General features: G+C 42.5%; 1 protein-coding gene across 1 annotated transcript in view; it reads left to right on the top strand.

Moving 5' to 3' along the window:
• Nucleotides 1–400: 400 nt before the first annotated feature.
• The window catches only part of KMT2A (lysine methyltransferase 2A), a 104,708-nt gene continuing 86,563 nt past the window's right edge, over nucleotides 401–18,545 (top strand). Inside the window, exons 1-13 of the mRNA XM_088464002.1 lie at nucleotides 401–488; nucleotides 2,378–4,983; nucleotides 7,601–7,772; nucleotides 9,412–9,646; nucleotides 9,915–9,979; nucleotides 10,075–10,479; nucleotides 10,944–11,017; nucleotides 14,122–14,244; nucleotides 14,388–14,501; nucleotides 14,737–14,883; nucleotides 15,734–15,829; nucleotides 16,686–16,806; nucleotides 17,504–17,617. Of these exons, the coding sequence (XP_088320128.1) occupies nucleotides 401–488; nucleotides 2,378–4,983; nucleotides 7,601–7,772; nucleotides 9,412–9,646; nucleotides 9,915–9,979; nucleotides 10,075–10,479; nucleotides 10,944–11,017; nucleotides 14,122–14,244; nucleotides 14,388–14,501; nucleotides 14,737–14,883; nucleotides 15,734–15,829; nucleotides 16,686–16,806; nucleotides 17,504–17,617 (4,360 nt within the window). The remainder of the gene's footprint in view (nucleotides 489–2,377; nucleotides 4,984–7,600; nucleotides 7,773–9,411; nucleotides 9,647–9,914; nucleotides 9,980–10,074; nucleotides 10,480–10,943; nucleotides 11,018–14,121; nucleotides 14,245–14,387; nucleotides 14,502–14,736; nucleotides 14,884–15,733; nucleotides 15,830–16,685; nucleotides 16,807–17,503; nucleotides 17,618–18,545) is intronic.

Below are 18,545 nucleotides of genomic sequence, written 5' to 3'. Positions count from 1 at the left end.
TCTGGTAATATATGGGAGCCAATGACAATCGGCCATTTGCCCCAAACCCCGGAAAACGGCCAAACAGTCATTCAGACAAGTTGATTAAATCAAACGGGTTTAACCAACTTGTCTCAACTACCATTTTCAGTTATTTTTTGTGGTTTGGGAGCAAATTGCTGATTGTCATTTGCTCCAATGCATAACCAGATTTTCATCCAACCAACCAACTAGTTGGATGGTTGGATGAAAGATGGACTAGTGTATGGCCAGCTTAACAGGCGAAGTTGTGTGCAGTTCTCAGTTTGCTTGTTTTAAGTGCATTAAGTGCTGTTTATATCCTCCCAAGTGACAGAGAGACAATGATTATTACATCTTTCTAGAAACTGAAATTAGATGTTTTTTGCTAAATGATTCTTTAATGTGTCTTTGTCTGCAGGAAGATCATTTTCTAGGATTTGGTCCTGATGACGAAGTAAAAACTCGGAGCCCCACAAAATCCCCCCCAGGTAATATATGCTGTGATATTTACTATTCATATTTGTTCGTACAATTACTTTATGTGTCCTATTATAATACTACACTAGACTAAATTTTGAGTGCAAACCATAACGTTCATTGGTGAATGTAAATATCTATGTACATCTCCGATGTTTGTAGAACTGCCCAGGAGCCGCACTACGCATGTGCATATGTGTTTCTGCAATGTCGCTCACAGTGCCCCAAAGCCGCAGCATGATTGTACTGTTGCTGGCGTTTATGGGAGGCGTCGGGCAGCATTCCAGAAAACGGTGGGCATTTTTACTACATTTTCTTGGCCCGCCGAAGCTAGTGGCTGCATCCTTGGCCGCAGCTTCACTGGCCCCGGCAATATGATTACATCGACAATCCTGAGTAATCTGAGGGTTACTCAGATGTCCCATGTTCACCCAGTTGATCTGATGCTGCATCTCCGGACGCAGATAATCGGATCACAGAAGCCAGCAATGGGCGTTTTTTAATTAAGACGACTCCTGCGGCTTTTGCATAATTGCGCACAGTCGCTGTATACAAAGACGCATTGGCTGCATGTCCATTCATATCTGAATTTTCCACCTTTCTCCTAGCCTTCCTGAAACTCACACGTCACTGACCATAGTCGACATTTAATGTCACAAAATTAATGTAGCGCTGAATATAATGAATTGTTTTCGCAGTAATGTTACATTAGAAATGTGCGAAGTGGACATGTTTAACTGGCTGTTTGTCATTCAAAAGAAGAAAGAGAACAACATCTACCTGTAACACTGCGATACACTCGTGTGGGTGGCTTCTCAATCCTGGAGTTAAAATTAATGATGTAATATATTAGGACCACTATTACTTGGTGTCCTATTTGTAATATTTTCTTTTTCAATAGGTTATATTTTTAATTCTCTACTCCACATAAATACCTCCTTGAGCTCGGTACACACCTAACAGATGTATCTGCAGATCGAGTGATATATTGGGCATCGGCTGTGCAGCACAGTCGATGCAATATGTCTGTGAACGACGTCGTTCACAGACATATCGCTAGTACACACTGGCCGACACACAAGATATATTTGCCAGTCAATTAATCGGCCAATATATCTGCCAGTGTGTACATAGCATTACTTAATAAATCTATAGATGCAAACATAAAACTGAAAACTGGCAAATTTGTTATAGTAACAGTACATACTGAAATTATTTATCAAACAAACCAATGTTTGCTATTAAATCATTAGAGCCGATGATCTGCAGCTAAGGAGTGAAAATTGGGCAGATTAAATCTAATCATATTTTGTTACTTCTGGATGATTTACTCACTGTTGAATGGTTGGCCAAACTGGCAGACTAAATCTGTATGCGTGCAAATGAGATTTGGTGCAAGTGAATGCAAAAGGCAATCAGAAAGAGAGGGCATTTAAAATTGAAATGTAGCCTAAAATGTTTGGGTAGTTTTTCAAAAAAAGGTTTTATATTTTTTCTATATTTTTCTAGGATGGCCTCCCAATAGTTCAGTTTTCCCTTTGCACAGTATTTCTGTGGGGTACAGTAATATTGCTGCGTAGTTTCTCAGCTGGAGCATTTTAGGACTCAAGCTTTTTCCTGAGGATGCTGTTTGGAGTCGGAGCCCCCACTCCATGTATATTGTTGGCCAAGGAAGGAGGAGATGGGTGTGCTGTGCTGTGCTGTGAACTAGCATATTGAGAGAGAGAGAAATAGATAGAATATAGATTGCTTAAAGGCCAATACTCACATAGAACAAGTCAACTTTATATAATATATTCTTAAATAAGGAGATTATGAATTAAGTATTTGTATCCAGAATGCACATCTTGCATCTACTGTCTGTTTTCTCATTACTCTTTTTTTTTTTCTTTTTCTTTAGATCAGATAACCCCAAGGAAACCACGTGGAAGACCACGCAGCAGTCTATCCAGGAGCTCCGACCCTTCTTCCCATCCTACTGAAAAACATAGCCCTCTAAATAGCAAGCAGGACCTCAGACAACCAGATAAAGCAAAGAAGCCAGAGAGTAAACCAGAAGAAAAGAGACGTGGAAGACCACCTGCACATGGGAGTGTAAAGTTCAAATTGGCACAGGAAAAACGTGACTGGACGGATACCACAAAGATTTCTCATGAAGAGAAGACAAAACGGCGGAAGCCATCTGCCGCATTTCAGCATGCTGCCAAAATCAAGAAACTCAGGGCAGTCAAATTGTCTCCACTGAAACCCAAGTTCAAAGGTGACAAACTGCAACTTGGACGGAAAGGTACTGTTCCAATAGTCAGACGGCGTGGTAGACCCCCATCTTCAGAAAGATTTAAAATGCCACCATCTGCGATCATTTTGAGACCATCTCAAACAGAGAAAACCCAAAGGGGACGAAAGGAGGATTCCCTGCAAGCCTCAAAAGAAGAAATCAGGGTGTCTGTGCGGCAAAGCCCACGTAGGATTAAGCCTGTAAGGATAATCCCCACCTCCAAGAGGACTGACACCACCATTGCCAAGCAGCTTCTGCAAAAGGCCAAAAAGGGTGCTCAGAAAAAGATGGAGCTAGAAGCTGCAAAACTTCAAGGCCGTAAGGGAGGCACACAGCTGAAGAATATACGACAGTTTATAATGCCTGTGGTGAGCACGGTTTCATCCCGAATCATAAAGACCCCTAGAAGGTTTATAGAAGATGAGGACTATGAACCTCCTATCAAAATTGCACGGCTGGAGACTGCTTCAAATGGTCGTTTCAGTGCAGTTTCTTGTGAATCTAGTGAAAAGTCAAGTGCTGCTTCCCAGCAGTCCTCACAGGCCACCTCAGATGAGTCCCGCTCTAGCAGCCCCAGTGTAGACACCTCAACAGAATCACAGGCCTCAGAAGAAATGCCTGCTGTAACAGAGCCTCAAGGACGGGTTGCAGAGATTCCTGTGATTACCCCACAGCCAGTTTCTGAAAGCAATGGAAGTGGTGGAAGGAGTCGACGGATTCCCAATTGCAACAGGAGTTTTAACTCCAGACAAGCTAAAAAGATTATTTCTCAGCCAACTCTTCAGCAGTCTTCTGCATCTCCACCTCCACCTCTGCTTAGTCCTCCTGCACCACTGCAGCCCACTTCAACACTTTCTGAACACTCAAAATGGCTAATGCCTCCTACTATTCCAATGGCTACTCCTTTCCTCTCCGCTTCACGTATGCATGAGAAAAGGAGGTCTATTCTGAGAGAACCAACCTTCCGTTGGACCTCCCAAAAGCATTCCAGATTAGAGTCTCAGTACTTTTCTTCTGCTAAATATGCCAAAGAAGGCCTCATCCGAAAACCCATATTTGACAATTTTAGGCCTCCCCCACTGACGCCAGAGGATGTGGGTCTGGCTTCAGCTTCTGGTTTTAACTCTGTAGTAGCTCCTGGAAGACTCTTTTCTCCATTACACACCTCTGGGGCTCGATTTGATATACATAAGCGAAGCCCCATACTCCGCGCCCCCAGGTTTACCCCCAGTGAAGCACACTCCCGCATCTTCGAGTCAGTCACTCTTCCACCATCCGTTGCTCGTTCTGGTGGGGGGTCTTCCATCATGGGAATGTCCTCTCGAAGAAGGAAAAGACGGGTCTTCAGTCCAATTCGCAGCTCTGAGTCTAGGTCACCGTCTCACTCCATGAGAACGCGGAGTAGGAGGGAGAACAGTAACAATGTTCCATCCCTCATACCTCAGTCATCCACCTCACTTGCAAGCATTTCTGTCAGTCCCCTTACCACTAGTGCCTTAAACCCAAGCTTTTCTTTCTCTTCCACGTTGATTACTCCAGCACCTGGGGATTCTGCAGAAAAAAATCAAAAATCAAGAAAGCAAGCCAGCGCTCCAGTGGAGCCCTTTTCCTCCTCTTCCAATAGTTCTCCTGCCCCTTTCCCTTGGTTTCCCTCCAGTCCACAGACTGACAGAGGGAGGAGTAAGAGCCGAGTTTCCGATGACGCGCCTAAAGAAAGGGAAAGTGAAAGGTGTAGGGAGAAAGAGAGAGAAAAAGAGAACTCTCATGACTCAAGAAAGGATAAGCGTAAGAAGGGCTCAGATGTTGTAAGCAAAAGCAGCAAAGAGAGGAATGAAGGTGAAGCGCTCACTCCTACTACACCAATGAAAATACTTGCAAAGAAGAAACCAGTGATGGCAGAACCCTCTGTAGCTACAAGTCCGACCGCCTTACCTGCTGTACCGGTTTCAGCTAATAAGATATCCAAGAAAGGTCGGGGAGTTTCCGAAAAGCATGACTTGGATGCTAGTGCCAAATCCCCACCCACAGAGACACAGACAAGTCTGCCTGTCCAGCCTGTGAATCCTGTTAAGTCTTCGACCACCACGATTAGCTCCATGTTGGACCAAGCCAATAAATTTCCTGTCTCCAAAAAGGATGTGGCCAGTCTCTTGAGAACAGCCAACAGTCAGTTGCAAAATATAGAGAAGAACAAATTGCGGAAACAGGGAGACCAACCCAAATCACAGGTGAGTGATTACAGAATAGGTGAGCACTGCTAACAAGTGCAGATCCAGTGCAGCCAATGCTACTCCCAGGGTTCTGAGAATGTTGACAGGTTCTGAATGTCGACAAGCAATATGTTGACATTCAAAAACGTTGGCATGGTTAAAATGTCTATACTGTCAACATTTAACAATCATGCTTATTTTAGCCTAAAGCTGGCCACACACTAGACCAACTTACATTCAACCAGCCAACTAGTTGATTGGTTGGAATGAAAATCTGGTAAGGTATGAAAGCAAATTACAATAAGCAATTTGCTCCCAAACGCCAGAAAGTGGACAAAAACTGTTGTTTGAACAAATTGTTTGGATCAAACATTTAACAAACTTGTCTGAACGACCATTTTCATCTGTTTTCTGGTATTTAGGAACAAATTGCTGATCCTCATTTACTCCCATGCGTTACCAGATTTTCATTCCAACCAGACAACTAGTTGGATGGTTGGATGAAAGTTGGTCTAGTGTGTGGCCAGCTTAACCCCTACACCTGATCCTATAAATAAGCAAAAATAAAAGTGTCGAAGTTTTAACATTGTTGACATTGCTTATCTACATAAAGTCCGTGTCGACGTTCTGAGCAGATCCCATTCCCAGTACTGCGAGCTGAATTCACTAATTCACTAATTTACAGAATGCACAACCCATCAGATGGGGATGGAGTTGCAACTTTGAACACTCTGGATTTTTAAAATGACTGGAAACAAACCCATAACCCCAGCACTGTGGTGTACTAGACATTGCAGAGACATTAGTGCCCATTTTTTTAAAAAGTGCATGACCCAAGTGACTAAAACGTGAATTAAGAGATTCTCTTGTTCAGCACAGTAACTTAATAATGATTAGTAACTTAAACATTTATGCATTGATTATGTGTTTAAAGGTCTATTCTCCCTGTAAGTGACAACAACACCATAAAAAGGCTAATATATATAATATATTAAATAAAAACCTGAAGTGATTATTACATTTGTATGGCGTACATATTCTTGCACACAAGGTTTATGCTTTTACTATATTCTTAACTGATGCTGGCCATACACGCTACAATTATCGGGACGATCCGCATGATATCGGTGGATCGCCGCGATAATTGTAGCTTGGGGGGGGCGACCAAGGGTTAAATATTGCTCGGTCGGGCCTGCTGGATTGTCCAGCATGCCCGTCCGATGCGATATTACTCGGTAAACTGTCGGCCGCATCGGGCAGTGTATGCCCAGCGCAGCCGACAGACATTTCCTGTGTTCCTTCCTACGGAAGGAACAGGGAAATGTCTCCTCCCCCGGGGGCGGAGCGCGGATGTCGGGCTATACACTGTGAGATTTCTCTCACAGTGTATGCCGCGGACATCTGCGGCTGGCAGCCGGCCAGATAAAATGTCTGTCGGTCTGACAGACATTTTATCTGGCAGTGTATGCCCAGCATTAGGCTTTAACATATTTATTTTGTTTTTTATTGGTGTCTGGCAGAAAATATTATTGGAAACTTGCAAGTAAAGTACAAATGTGTGGTGTGAATGCCGATGCATACAGATATTCGGTTTAAAGTCATCCCACTGTTAGTCTTGGGCTAAATTGCCAGTATTTCATCAAATCCAGAAATGCGTGTTTTAAGACCCCAGTCGTCATTCGGGAAATTATATTGTGTTTAGTAGTTATACTGGGAACAACTGGGTGTTTTCTTTGGGGCTTCTGGTAAATTAGGTAAGTCTGATTTAATGTATTGGGCACTGCTGGCATAAGGCGATTAATTCTGCTAGGTATCTTAGCCCTTGCCATTTAGGCTATAATATTTGTTGAACAATTATATTTTTCTCATATTATGATGCTATGTGTTAGTATGTTGCGGAGTGTTTCCATGGCTATTCTTGTAAGAACAAACATGTACCCATGCTTAAAAATAAATCACGCGACTCGTGTATTTCCATTACGAAATTGAAGGTTGCGGTTTTGTCTTATAATTAATCTTGATCTCCTAATTTTGCACTACAGTGTACCCACATATGGTTTCATTTCAATGATTTTTGTTGCTGTTTGGTCTCTGACTGCCAGTAAAAGAAAAGCAGAAGCTACTTCACTGCTCTAAAAACTGCCTAGTTCTCCAGAACCTCTCTGTTTTAGAGATAAGAGGGCAATCAGGACGTGGCTACTGATTAGTTACTCTGCATGCGCAATCCAGACCGTGTAATGGTTAGCATTACTGCCTCACAGCACTGAGGTTTTGGGTTCAATTCCCACTGTGTGCAGTTTGTATATTCTCCCTGTGCTTGCGTGGGTTTCCTCCGGGGTTTTCTGGTTTCCTCCCACACTCCAAAAATATACAGGTAGGTTAATTTGGCTCCCCAAAAAATTAACCCCACTGTACATGTGTGTGTGAGCATGTGGTAGGGAATATAGTTTATAAGCTCCACTTGGACAGGGACTGATGTGAATGGCCAAATATTTTCTGTAAAGCGCTGCAGAATATGTGTGCTCTATATATAAATAATTGGTAATGAATAATAAATAGATCTCACCACTATGATCATAATGGTCCTGAGTGTTTTGTAGTTATGTGGCACTATGAGCTCTCATATCTTTCTTAGGAGAGCGATTCATCGGAGACCTCTGTGCGAGGACCCAGGATCAAACATGTCTGCCGTAGAGCTGCTGTGGCATTGGGACGCAAGAGAGCAGTGTTTCCAGATGACATGCCTACGCTGAGTGCCTTACCCTGGGAGGAAAGAGAGAAGGTCCTGTCTTCCATGGGAAATGATGGTGAGCTTAATGGAGTCCAGCAAATATGGAGGAGTTTACTTGGATGTGTTTCATAGTGTCACTTTGGGGAACTCAGACCCCAGGTGTGTTGGCCCCACCACTGGCGTCTCAAGGGGTATGCGAGGGGTACGGGCCCACCCGGGTGTCACCAGCCGAGGGGTGACACCTAAGTGCTAGCTCCCCCTCAGTGACATGAGCCGGATTCTGCATTACATTACATGTAGCACTCGGCTCCTAGCACAGTGAGGGAGCCGGCACTTCACACAGGGGCAACCTGCGCCTCCTTCACCCTCTATTTAAAAAACAAAACAATAAACGGGAGTTTGGGCAGTGAGGCCACGCCCCCACGCCTGAGGCCACACCCTTTATTTTCCGGTGCCGCACTGAATACAGGCTCCCTGTCCCTGCCCGCTTCGGGTGCAATGTGAGGTAGGAACGCCACTGGACCCCACCACTATTAGGATGGATCCTACAAATCGGTAAAAGGCTGTATTCCCAGATGTGACATTTGATTACTATATTTAGGCTAGCATCTCTCGCAGGTGAACAATAAACTCTCAGGGCCAGTGACTGCATTTTTGTGTTATGTCTGATCAGACTGTGGTCCATATCATTACACTATCCACTTTATTCTTAGCTTCTTCATCCTGGCTTTGTCATAATGCTATTGGTATGAGTCTACCTGAAGTGAGCCACTGCTTAGCGAAATGTCCCCCAGTCTTATATTTTCAGCAGAATGTCAGGACTAAAGCTGGACACACATCTTAAGATAATCATTCAACTAGTTGGCTGCTTGGAAGGAAAATCTGGTAATATACAGTATGTGAGCATACAGGAAAACGGACATTAAAACAATTTTTTTTTAAATAAAATGGATTTAACCAACTCTTCTGAACGACCGTTTTAGTCTGTTTTCTGGTATTTGGGAGCAAACAGTAGTTTGTTTGCTCCCAGACTTTACCATCTCGTTAGCTGGTTTTAAGGATAACATTTACATTTGTTGCCAGATTTACTGCTAATTGTTTTCTCCTGTATTTCATAGGATAATCTTTAGAATTATTGACAGGTTTACTGCGAATTGTTTTCTCCTGTATTTCTTTGGGGGACATTTGCTACCTTCCAACATGACCCCTTCCTCTCTGCTACACTTAATGTATGATTGCAGTCACCTGGTATAAAAACAACCTTCTCATCAAGTCATTAGTTCAACACAGGTGACTGCAGTCATTAATGAAGTGAGCAGATCAGGGGCAGAGAACGTTGTACCTGGTGGAAGCGATCATGTTGCATTCGCATTAATCCCTTCTTTTGTTTATGACAATTAGTTCCCGGGGCCGTTTTCGCATGCTCGTCCTCAGTGACTGTTGCTATGGTTTCTCTGTGTTTATTTGCTAAACATCTACTTTCAGATTAATAACCCCACTATGTAACCAAGTGATTTAGTACCAAAGTCTCCATCCATTTAGCGGCAGGATCTATACTTCCTGGTATTTGTGAACCAAATGAGAAATCTATGTAACAGTTGCTACAAACACGTGTTTAATACCATATTTGGGTGTGGCAAAGTACAGCATCTTCTGTGGATCGTTCTTCATATCGGTCAGTGTTGGTTTACATTCTGCCACCTTTTCTTATGCAGACAAATCCTCTATAGCTGGCTCAGAGGATGCTGACCCACCGGCTCCACCCCTTAAACCCATCAAACAAATCACCCGCAACAAAACTCCACAGGAGCCACCTGTAAAGAAGGGCAGACGCTCACGCCGCTGCGGCCAATGTCCAGGCTGTCAGGTTCCCGAAGACTGTGGCATCTGCACCAACTGCCTGGACAAGCCAAAATTTGGGGGACGCAACATCAAGAAGCAGTGCTGCAAGTAAGGATTTTTTTTGTGGGGATTAATTGCGATCAGTGAATGAAAAGTATCATCAGGTCTTCCTGAGTGACACTAAGCTTTGTCTTTGTGACCAACCTGCTACATTCTCTGGTCAGCACAATAGAGCCAGGAGGAAGACCTACCAGGAGTATAGTCAAACGGTTCAGGAATACGTAGGAATGTACTTTTGTCCCAGATATCCCGATTCTGTCCAGGCCAGTTCCCTGGAAGTAACTACTTCTCTTACGTTCTATTTTATTCTATGCAGGATGAGAAAGTGTCAGAATTTGCAGTGGATGCCCCCAAAAGCTGGCTTACAGAAGCAAGCAAAGGGTAAGTCATTGCCAAAGCTTTAATGTGTGTTTTGTTATGCTCAGCACAGTATTGTAAGAAAATGTATTTAAGTATAATGTTTTTTTATTCCACAGCGGCAAAGAAAAAAGAAAAGAAATCCAAAGTGGCTGACAAGAAGGAGATTTCAGTTATGAAGCCTCCCACGGAACCTGTTGTGAAAACGGTTGTGGCACCAACTAGTACTACCCAGTCTCCTGTAAGAGAGGAGCCTCTCCCCATACCTACCACACCCCTAAAAAAGAGTGATCCTCCTAAGAAGGCTACAGAGGAAAAGCCTGGGGAGGAGAACCAATCTGCACCTACCAGTGAACCCAAGCAGCAGTTTGCTCTCCGTAAAGCCACAAGACAGCTTTCTCCACAGCCGGCTGTGAACATCCTCCCACCCCAAACAAGTCCTCCACCACCCTCTCGCAAAGAAGCCCCCAAATTACCATCCTGTGAAGCTAGGAAAAAGCAGTCTCCTATCCTTCTGGAGATGGGTGAGTTGCAGACACTGCTTCCTTTATCAGAATATAGGCATAGTCCAGGCCAGCCCCCCTCACTCCTACTATAATTGTACATTATACTGAAAAGCGTTGTAGTAAGTCGTTTAACCACTAACTACCCTTATAGCCAGCTCTGCGTTGCTCTAAGTTTTTGCCCGCACAACTGACAGTGTGCAGTGTTACACCTCCTAAAGGGGAAGGCTGCGAGGCATGAGACCTTTATGCTTACATTTTCCTTTGATGAGGTCCTCCAGAGGGATAGCATTATGGTGGTGCAGTTCTGCATCCGAAGGATCCCATCATCGCCTTCATTCTCCTGAACCTCAACTGTCCCATATGGTTTACAATCTGTTGCTGAAGGTTTCCATATTAGTAAAGAAAAGTCCTAATTGTGTTTAGTTTTTTTTTTTTCTAATAACCAAAGTTTCCTCTTAAATTGATCAACTCTTTATTTACAGGCTCTGACCACAACAAACAGAAGAAGTTATCTGTGAGGCTGGGGCTTTTGCCGAGATCAAAATCCAAGGAGAAGGTAGGCATTGGCAATACTTATGTACAGTTGTGGCTGCAGAGAACTCTTAAAGGGCATCTAATCCTAAAGGGCCAGATTCACTTAGCTGCGGAAGCTCATGTCTGTTTGTATCTAGCCCAAAGAATTTAACTTTTCACTTCTGAGTCCTAGCATATAGAGATCAGCTGCATCCTTTCATGTTCTGGTTTTACTTTCTCTTGGTAGTGGTTAAGAAACATCTCTGCTTCCCCACTCAAGCTCTTGTTTCAGAGGCTGGGTTCCCTCCTTTTATTCTGAACTCAACCTTCATCATCTCGCTGATGCGCTTCTCCCCTTGCAGCTGGTGGGAGGAGGATTTGGGGCTCTGCCTGATGTTTGGGTCCAGATTCATGGATTACCAGAATGTCAACCTCATGCCTGCGTTACCGACAGATTCGTTGTATGTGACGCATAGGGTTTATCACACTACTGCATCTTCTCAGTAAGGGTCCCCGTGACATTGTGGGTCGCCTGACAGCAAGTTTTGGAACATGCTCTGGTCTTGTCCTTGGTTAAATACCTTTTAGGGACCACTGGCTGCTGTTATTGGACTGGTGCAAGTTTACACCGAGGTAATTAACCTCCCATTGGGACCTTGCCCTGGCTGGCATTTCAAGACACCTGTGAATGGTGGGGCTGATTGGTGTTCCATTTGGAGTCTGGTCATACAATGTGGATCCTACAAGAGATGGAGTTATAATCTAAACTGCTAGCATGCATAAAATCATCTAAATCTCCCTGCTTTCTGCAATTAAATGCTATGAGCTGCGGCTTGCAAAATCGTCCTGCTTTCTGCTATTTATTGTAGCCAAGCTTTTAAATCACAGCATAGAGGAAAATCACTGGCCAAATATACTGGATGAGATGAATAAAGCTGGGCACACATTAGACGATTTTTAGGGCCGACCAGGCAGATCGGGCTGACATATCGTCAAAATCGGCTAATGTGTACCCACTATGTCGGCCGTTGCGGTGCGCTCCTATTTGGTTGTCAGCCGCATTGTCAGGTCGGCCTTACATGCAGCTCAACCTGACGATGCTGCTGACGACCCCATGCAGCAGGATGTGGCAAGGGCGGACATGTCGGGCACCGAATCGTCTAATGCATACCGGCCGATCAATATGTCTGGCCGTTGGCGGGGGTGGGGTGGTTTGCCCATCGCATCGCTGGGTACGCATCTTTTAGTGTGTACCCAGCTTTAATCAATCATGCTTTAATGTGAACTATGGCTTACAAAGTTTCCTCTTAAACTAAATATTTGCTGTGCTACATTGTTGACTTGTTACTAAACTAACAAATGTTACTACTAACTGGAAACAATTAACTACATCTGTTGCTGGACTTCCAGAAAATTACTGCCTATTAAAGGCTATTGGTATACACATTTTTTTGCTTCAATTTGAAATATAGAAACAGTATATGAAGTTAGTCATTTGATTCACATGTATATATTCGGTAGCTGGAGTTAGGTTTTCCAATAAAGGAGCTGAAAGTACTTTGCCATCTCTATTGGCTTTTTTAGAAGTAAGGTGCAGTTATATGCAAGCAGTTTACATTATTTTAATTGTGTTTTTATATTTAGTTTTTATTTTATATTGTTTAATACATTTTATAACTGACCAGCGCCTATTTTTAGTTTATTTCTTATGTTTCTCACTCTGCAGTACTCCTTTATAAAGCGATTGTATTATAATAGCAGTAGATGAGATACTGTATAATCTGTAGATAAATTCTATTTTATTACTATTTTTCCCACTTACCATAAAAATACGGACATTGCTCGCAATTCTACCAATATCTGAGGGTGTATATGCATTACACACGCTAAAGAGAACATTTTGACATTAAACCTTAATCTATGGTAACAAAGTAAATAATTTTTCTATCGAGTACACTTTTAGAAACTAAGTAGCCATCTTTGTTTGTGTCATTGTGGCATACCTTATGTAGTGTCGTTTGACCCTATCCTTTTTGCTGCCATGACTCGTGTCCTATATTGTCTAGTATAAGCCTGCAAGTACACAAAAGTGCATTCTGTAATAAAGACCTGAGTGACTCTCACTTTCGTGCTTTAATTAAAGCCATAAATTGAGCTAATCTGTGAGCAGCATTTTAGAACAACAAAAACATTTTTGTTTCTTGCAGGAAGTAATTTTTGCATGGTAGGAAGTTAGTCTTTGGTATGATTTTTACCTTTTGTATAGGACTTCTCTTCTCCATACACCTCAGTAGGCTTTTATTTTCCTGGGCTGTCTCCCAATAATTGCAAGTAGATGTGCATCTTGGTTCCCATTTGACCAGCCGTTTAGGTACATAGATGCACACTCTGTCATCTGATTGCCCAGCTTCCTGCAGCTGACACCTGCTCCTTCTCCTCTGCTCAGAGTACTCGTCCATCTACATCAATGCAGACACACTTACCTTTCACACATACCTTACAACAATTAGAAATAAGCCCCACCCCACAGCCGTCCAATCCCTTGCTGCTATACACCCAGACACACTCCCTTTTTGTTGACTCTCAATACTATTTTTAGGCACGGAAAATCATTATCGTTGGGCGACATTTCTTACGGGTAACTTGGACTGGAAGATTAATGATCTGCCACAGCGCAGTTCCATCATGTAGTGGTCCACTTTTCCTTACAAGTAATCAGTAGCCAGTGCATTGTTATCTTTCTACTTATACTGCAAACTTCCCCAGATCCATTTTTTCCCTTAAGATACAAATATATGTAATGTACGTAATTCACCAGCACCCCAGGGTAATGAATACATGATTTACATATCTTTTTATCACTTGGGGAACATATTTATATAAAATAGGATGATATTCAGAAATAATAACTTTTTTTGGTTGTTATTATTGTGCTATTTGTTTTAATATTTTCATTGACTAAGAATTATCATCCTGTAGTTTTGTTACAGGATTATATATCGTATATGTGATTCTGCTGATTGAGAGGAATGTACTATGACAGATAAATGCTCTGTTAGATTGTAATAAAACTTGCTATATGTTAGAATAAAACCTTGGTCTCTTCCTTCCATGCTGACCCATGCAATTAATGTTTTGCTTTTGTAGGAGAAGCCACTGGCTCCCATCAAACCTGACCTGAATTCCAACCACCTTAATGTGTGTAATGGCAGCACGTCCAGACAGAAGCCCTCATCTGACGGGGTACATAGGATTCGTGTAGAGTTTAAGGTTTGTTATTAGCCTACACCACCCTTCACACTGATCATTTCTGTAAGTAGCATAGTGCAAAGTCAAAAATAATCATTTAGTGTATATATATATATATATATATATATATATCCAGGTTACAATTGGTTGTCTTGCTTCTACAGGAGGATTGCGAGGTGGCCAATGTTTGGGAGATGGGTGGTCTTAGCATACTTACAACTGTACCAATCACCCCTCGAGTGGTGTGCTTCCTTTGTGCCAGCAGTGGAAATGTGGAGGTGAGTTTGCATTGTCATTACTGATATTTGGCCAGTCAGTTCCAGGCTTCTCTAGTTATCAGTCTTGCAAGCAGTAGGATTCGATCTCTGCCTTGTTTGCTCTGCTCTTAGTTTGTTGTTTTTGCTAATCTACCTTCTCATTTAATTGTCCGTATGTTTATTCCCCCCACCCTGATGCTGTCACTATCCTTGTCTAACACTCTCGTTCTTTTTACTTCCTCGTCTGATCTGTTAGTTTGTGTACTGCCAAGTGTGTTGCGAACCCTTTCACCGGTTTTGCTTGGAGGAAAGAGAGAGACCGTCTGAGGACCAGCTGGAGAACTGGTGTTGCCGGAACTGCAGGTTTTGCCACGTTTGTGGTAGACAGCAGCAGCCCAACAAGGTACTTATCAATGGTATGGGAGTGTCACCATAATGGAATTAAGTTAAATTTGCCCAAACTTCTATAGTACTGATAATGACATTGATGAATTCTTTGTGTTATACTTCTCCATCCGGTGGTCCGCCACCTTCATCAAACTGACCCATTACAAAGTGCACATCATTTGTATTCTGATCCATGGCCTTAAGGACATCACATGCCACATAAGCAAATAATCTGCAGATCATTAAGACCAAACTGAACAACACCGCGGCTGTGTTTGAAGAATATAGCAACAACGCCAGTTCCCAATATGTCTTAAAACGAAAACCTTTATGATACGCTTAGAAATATATCACTGGTTATTCAATTACAGGCTTTTTATCCCCACTTGTGACTTTTTACTAGGATACCCTCAGGGAGTTTAGGGGCTGATGCAGATTTCAACATACGCCCATTTGTGGAGCATATTTGGCATTAATTCGCTATGCGCATGCAATTTAGTCTCATATCCACTTGCCACTAAAGTATGAGTAACTGTACTGTAACATGGCGTTCACTGTGACAATGGAAGAACAGGCTCAGCAGTGTTGTTAGGAAGCATGAATACGCCCGTTTCCAGACTAACCGATTCCAGCAAGGATGGGGTTGGTGCCGGTGTACTGATGATGGGTATCGCACCAAGCGTACGCATAGGTTGCAGAGTTGCATACAGGTGAATACATGCATTTGGTTCCGTGTGCGCATTTACGTGTAGCTTTATGCGTTCTGCATAACCCCATACCTCATTTTCAGTTTCATCAGGTTTATCATTACTTACATAAATATTGTGTTCTGTCTCCAATTCTCTGTGCGCTTATTCTTTTTGTAGCAGCTACTTGAGTGTAATAAGTGCCGGAACAGCTATCACCCAGAGTGCCTGGGACCTAATTACCCCACAAAACCCACCAAGAAGAAGAGAGTCTGGGTGAGTTATGTTCGTCTGTCTGTACACTACATACACAAGTGTATTGAATCCACTTTAATACATAATGCAACCTGTAGCAGCTATAGAAATCTCTGTTGGATATACTTTTTTTATGTTATCTTGATTTTGCTTCTTAAATGTATACAGTCAGAGACAAAACATGTCTCTTAAGCTGGGTTCACACTTACCAATGTGTGTACCCAGCCATGCAACGGCCGACAGGCCGACAGGCCGACTTATCGAGCTACCGGTATCCATTACATTATCTGGTGCCCGACCGCTCAATAAGTCGGGCACCAGCTCCATTCATCTGCCTGGTGTTGGCAGCTGGGTCCTTTCGTCTGCCCTACATGTAGCCCTATGGACGACCTGTGGGAGCACGAATGGTTGTCCATAGTGGGTACACATTTACCGATGTGGACAATATGTCGGCCGGACTGGACGACATATCGTCTAATGTGTACCTTTTAGTTTCTTCTGTTCCACTGTTGTGTATTCAAGGGAGGACCAGGATATATCTCCAAACTGCTGTATTATAAATAGTGTGGGGACTTAGGTAGATTATCTCTATTTTGTAGGGGTGTCCCCCATTAAATGAAGAAGAACATATTTAACTCTGCAGTCATGTGGCTGTTCCTGCAGTGTCAGTACAGGCACAGAGCCCACAGTTGGCATTCAGCCATACACTGTTGCCAAACAGTAACACATGCTGATAATTTATCTACTGGAGCAAGATGTGAGAATGAAAAACAATGGGAGAACCTCCTAGTGACAGTGCCAGAACTTGATTTATGATGCGTACATGTGTAATACTATTATCACTTTTACCTGTCTATATGAACCTTTTTTCTTTCAGATCTGCACAAAATGTGTGAGATGTAAGAGTTGCGGGTCCACCACACCGGGTAAAGGCTGGGATGCACAGTGGTCACATGACTTCTCCCTGTGCCACGACTGTGCCAAACTATTTGCTAAAGGTAACACCATAGGGTATCCATGAATTCTACCTTTCCTAGTCCCACAGAGAGTAAAGAAGCTGACGTGTAATGCAATTCATGGCAGATAACACAAATTAAATTAAGGAGAGACATTTATAAGCACTGTCATAGGAGCTTTTTGAGACTGTATTCACAAAGATTAGTCATTTTTTAACTAGAATATAATTAAGCATGTACATAAATTCACACACTGCATTGGGAGATCTAAATAGCTGTACTCCGCACTCTGAATCCACCTAGGTAGAGGTGCAATCTTCGTATGATACATGGGCATGTTACTGTACTTATTTAAGTGTGCATTCACGCATCCTAACGTGTTGACATTAATGTGATTCTGTCATATGATTTAAGTCTTCAAGGAAGAGATTTAATGCATTACTTGTGAATTTAGGGTATTCACCTCTAAAGAAATGTAGTGCTGTTAACTGCAAAAGTGTCTGAAGGATAGTGAGAGCCAGCGTGTACCCACCATCTGAGCAGCAACACAGGGAAGACCAGTGTCCTTGAATGCATAGCTTGGTGTCTAACGGGCAGTAAGGAGATTTGTAAACTCACATGTTCATTCTAATGGTGTTTGTGCATTGTATTTATGCAATACTGGGAGAGCTTAGCCCAGATCATATTCACTCTGCCGGTACGTCCTTCATAGTTTTTTTTATTTATTTTTTTATTACAGGGAACTTCTGTCCTTTGTGTAATAAGTGCTATGACGATGATGATTATGAGAGTAAGATGATGCAGTGCGGAAAGTGTGATCGCTGGGTACATTCCAAATGTGAAAACCTGACTGGTAAGTTCATAGCAGAAACTAACTTCCCTTCCTGCAAATCTATCTAGTACACATAGAAACTGAATGTCACTTATGCCTAGCTCTATAGATATTCGTTGTGTGCTGTTTTCTGTTCTATGTAAATCTTTATCAAAACATAGATATTCAAATATGAAAGTGTCCTTAATCAAGCACTGTAAAGCTGGGTACATACTGACATATATCGTCTGTTCCATTGAACGGGCAATATATATCTGTAGTGCATCTGCGGGTGTGTACAGATGATATGTCTGTGAACAGCGACATTCACAGACCTATCACATCAGTCCTGCAGCACAGCCGATGGCTACATATTTTGCAGATATATGGGCACATCTGTCTGTGTGTACAGGCGACCCGCTCACCGCCTGTTCACTTGTTGCATGGACCAGCCGGTGACTGACCTCTGAACTGGGCGGGCATGTAAATTCCCGCCCAGTTGTGATGTCAGTGCATGCACATCGGCTGAGTGATTGGTAAGAGTGTATGGTCGTTAGGTCAGCCAGTTGTCTCCCCAGCTTAAGTGTGTCTCAATCAACACTTATTGTAAACTCTTCCGCTGCGTGTTTTTACACTAAAAGTAATTGTAGTAAATCTGCAGTACATAACAAAAAATACAAACTATATGAAAGAAGACACTATGCTGATGTTAATAAAGTTTCAATACAGAAGTATGTAACCACTGGGGCTGCTGTTGATCAGATTTTGGTGTAAAAGAGTAGGGGGTAAGGGTTACAGAGCAAAGCTGGTGTTGAAATATTAAAATGGAAAGAAAAAGCGAGAAAGCTAAATACTCCCAATTTCAAGCAAATGTTTTCATTTATTTTAATTTAGGTTATACTATTTAGTGGCTGTATTTTCATCTTCAACAACATAAAGGAGTAGGCCACTAACAGTGTAGTATATATAA

The sequence above is a fragment of the Taudactylus pleione genome, unplaced genomic scaffold (genome assembly GCF_031769625.1).
Source record: "Taudactylus pleione unplaced genomic scaffold, aTauple2 ptg001559l, whole genome shotgun sequence".
Lineage (NCBI taxonomy): Eukaryota > Metazoa > Chordata > Amphibia > Anura > Myobatrachidae > Taudactylus > Taudactylus pleione.
Note: the sequence above shows the minus strand (reverse complement) of the source record. Positions and strands in the feature narration are given on the sequence as shown.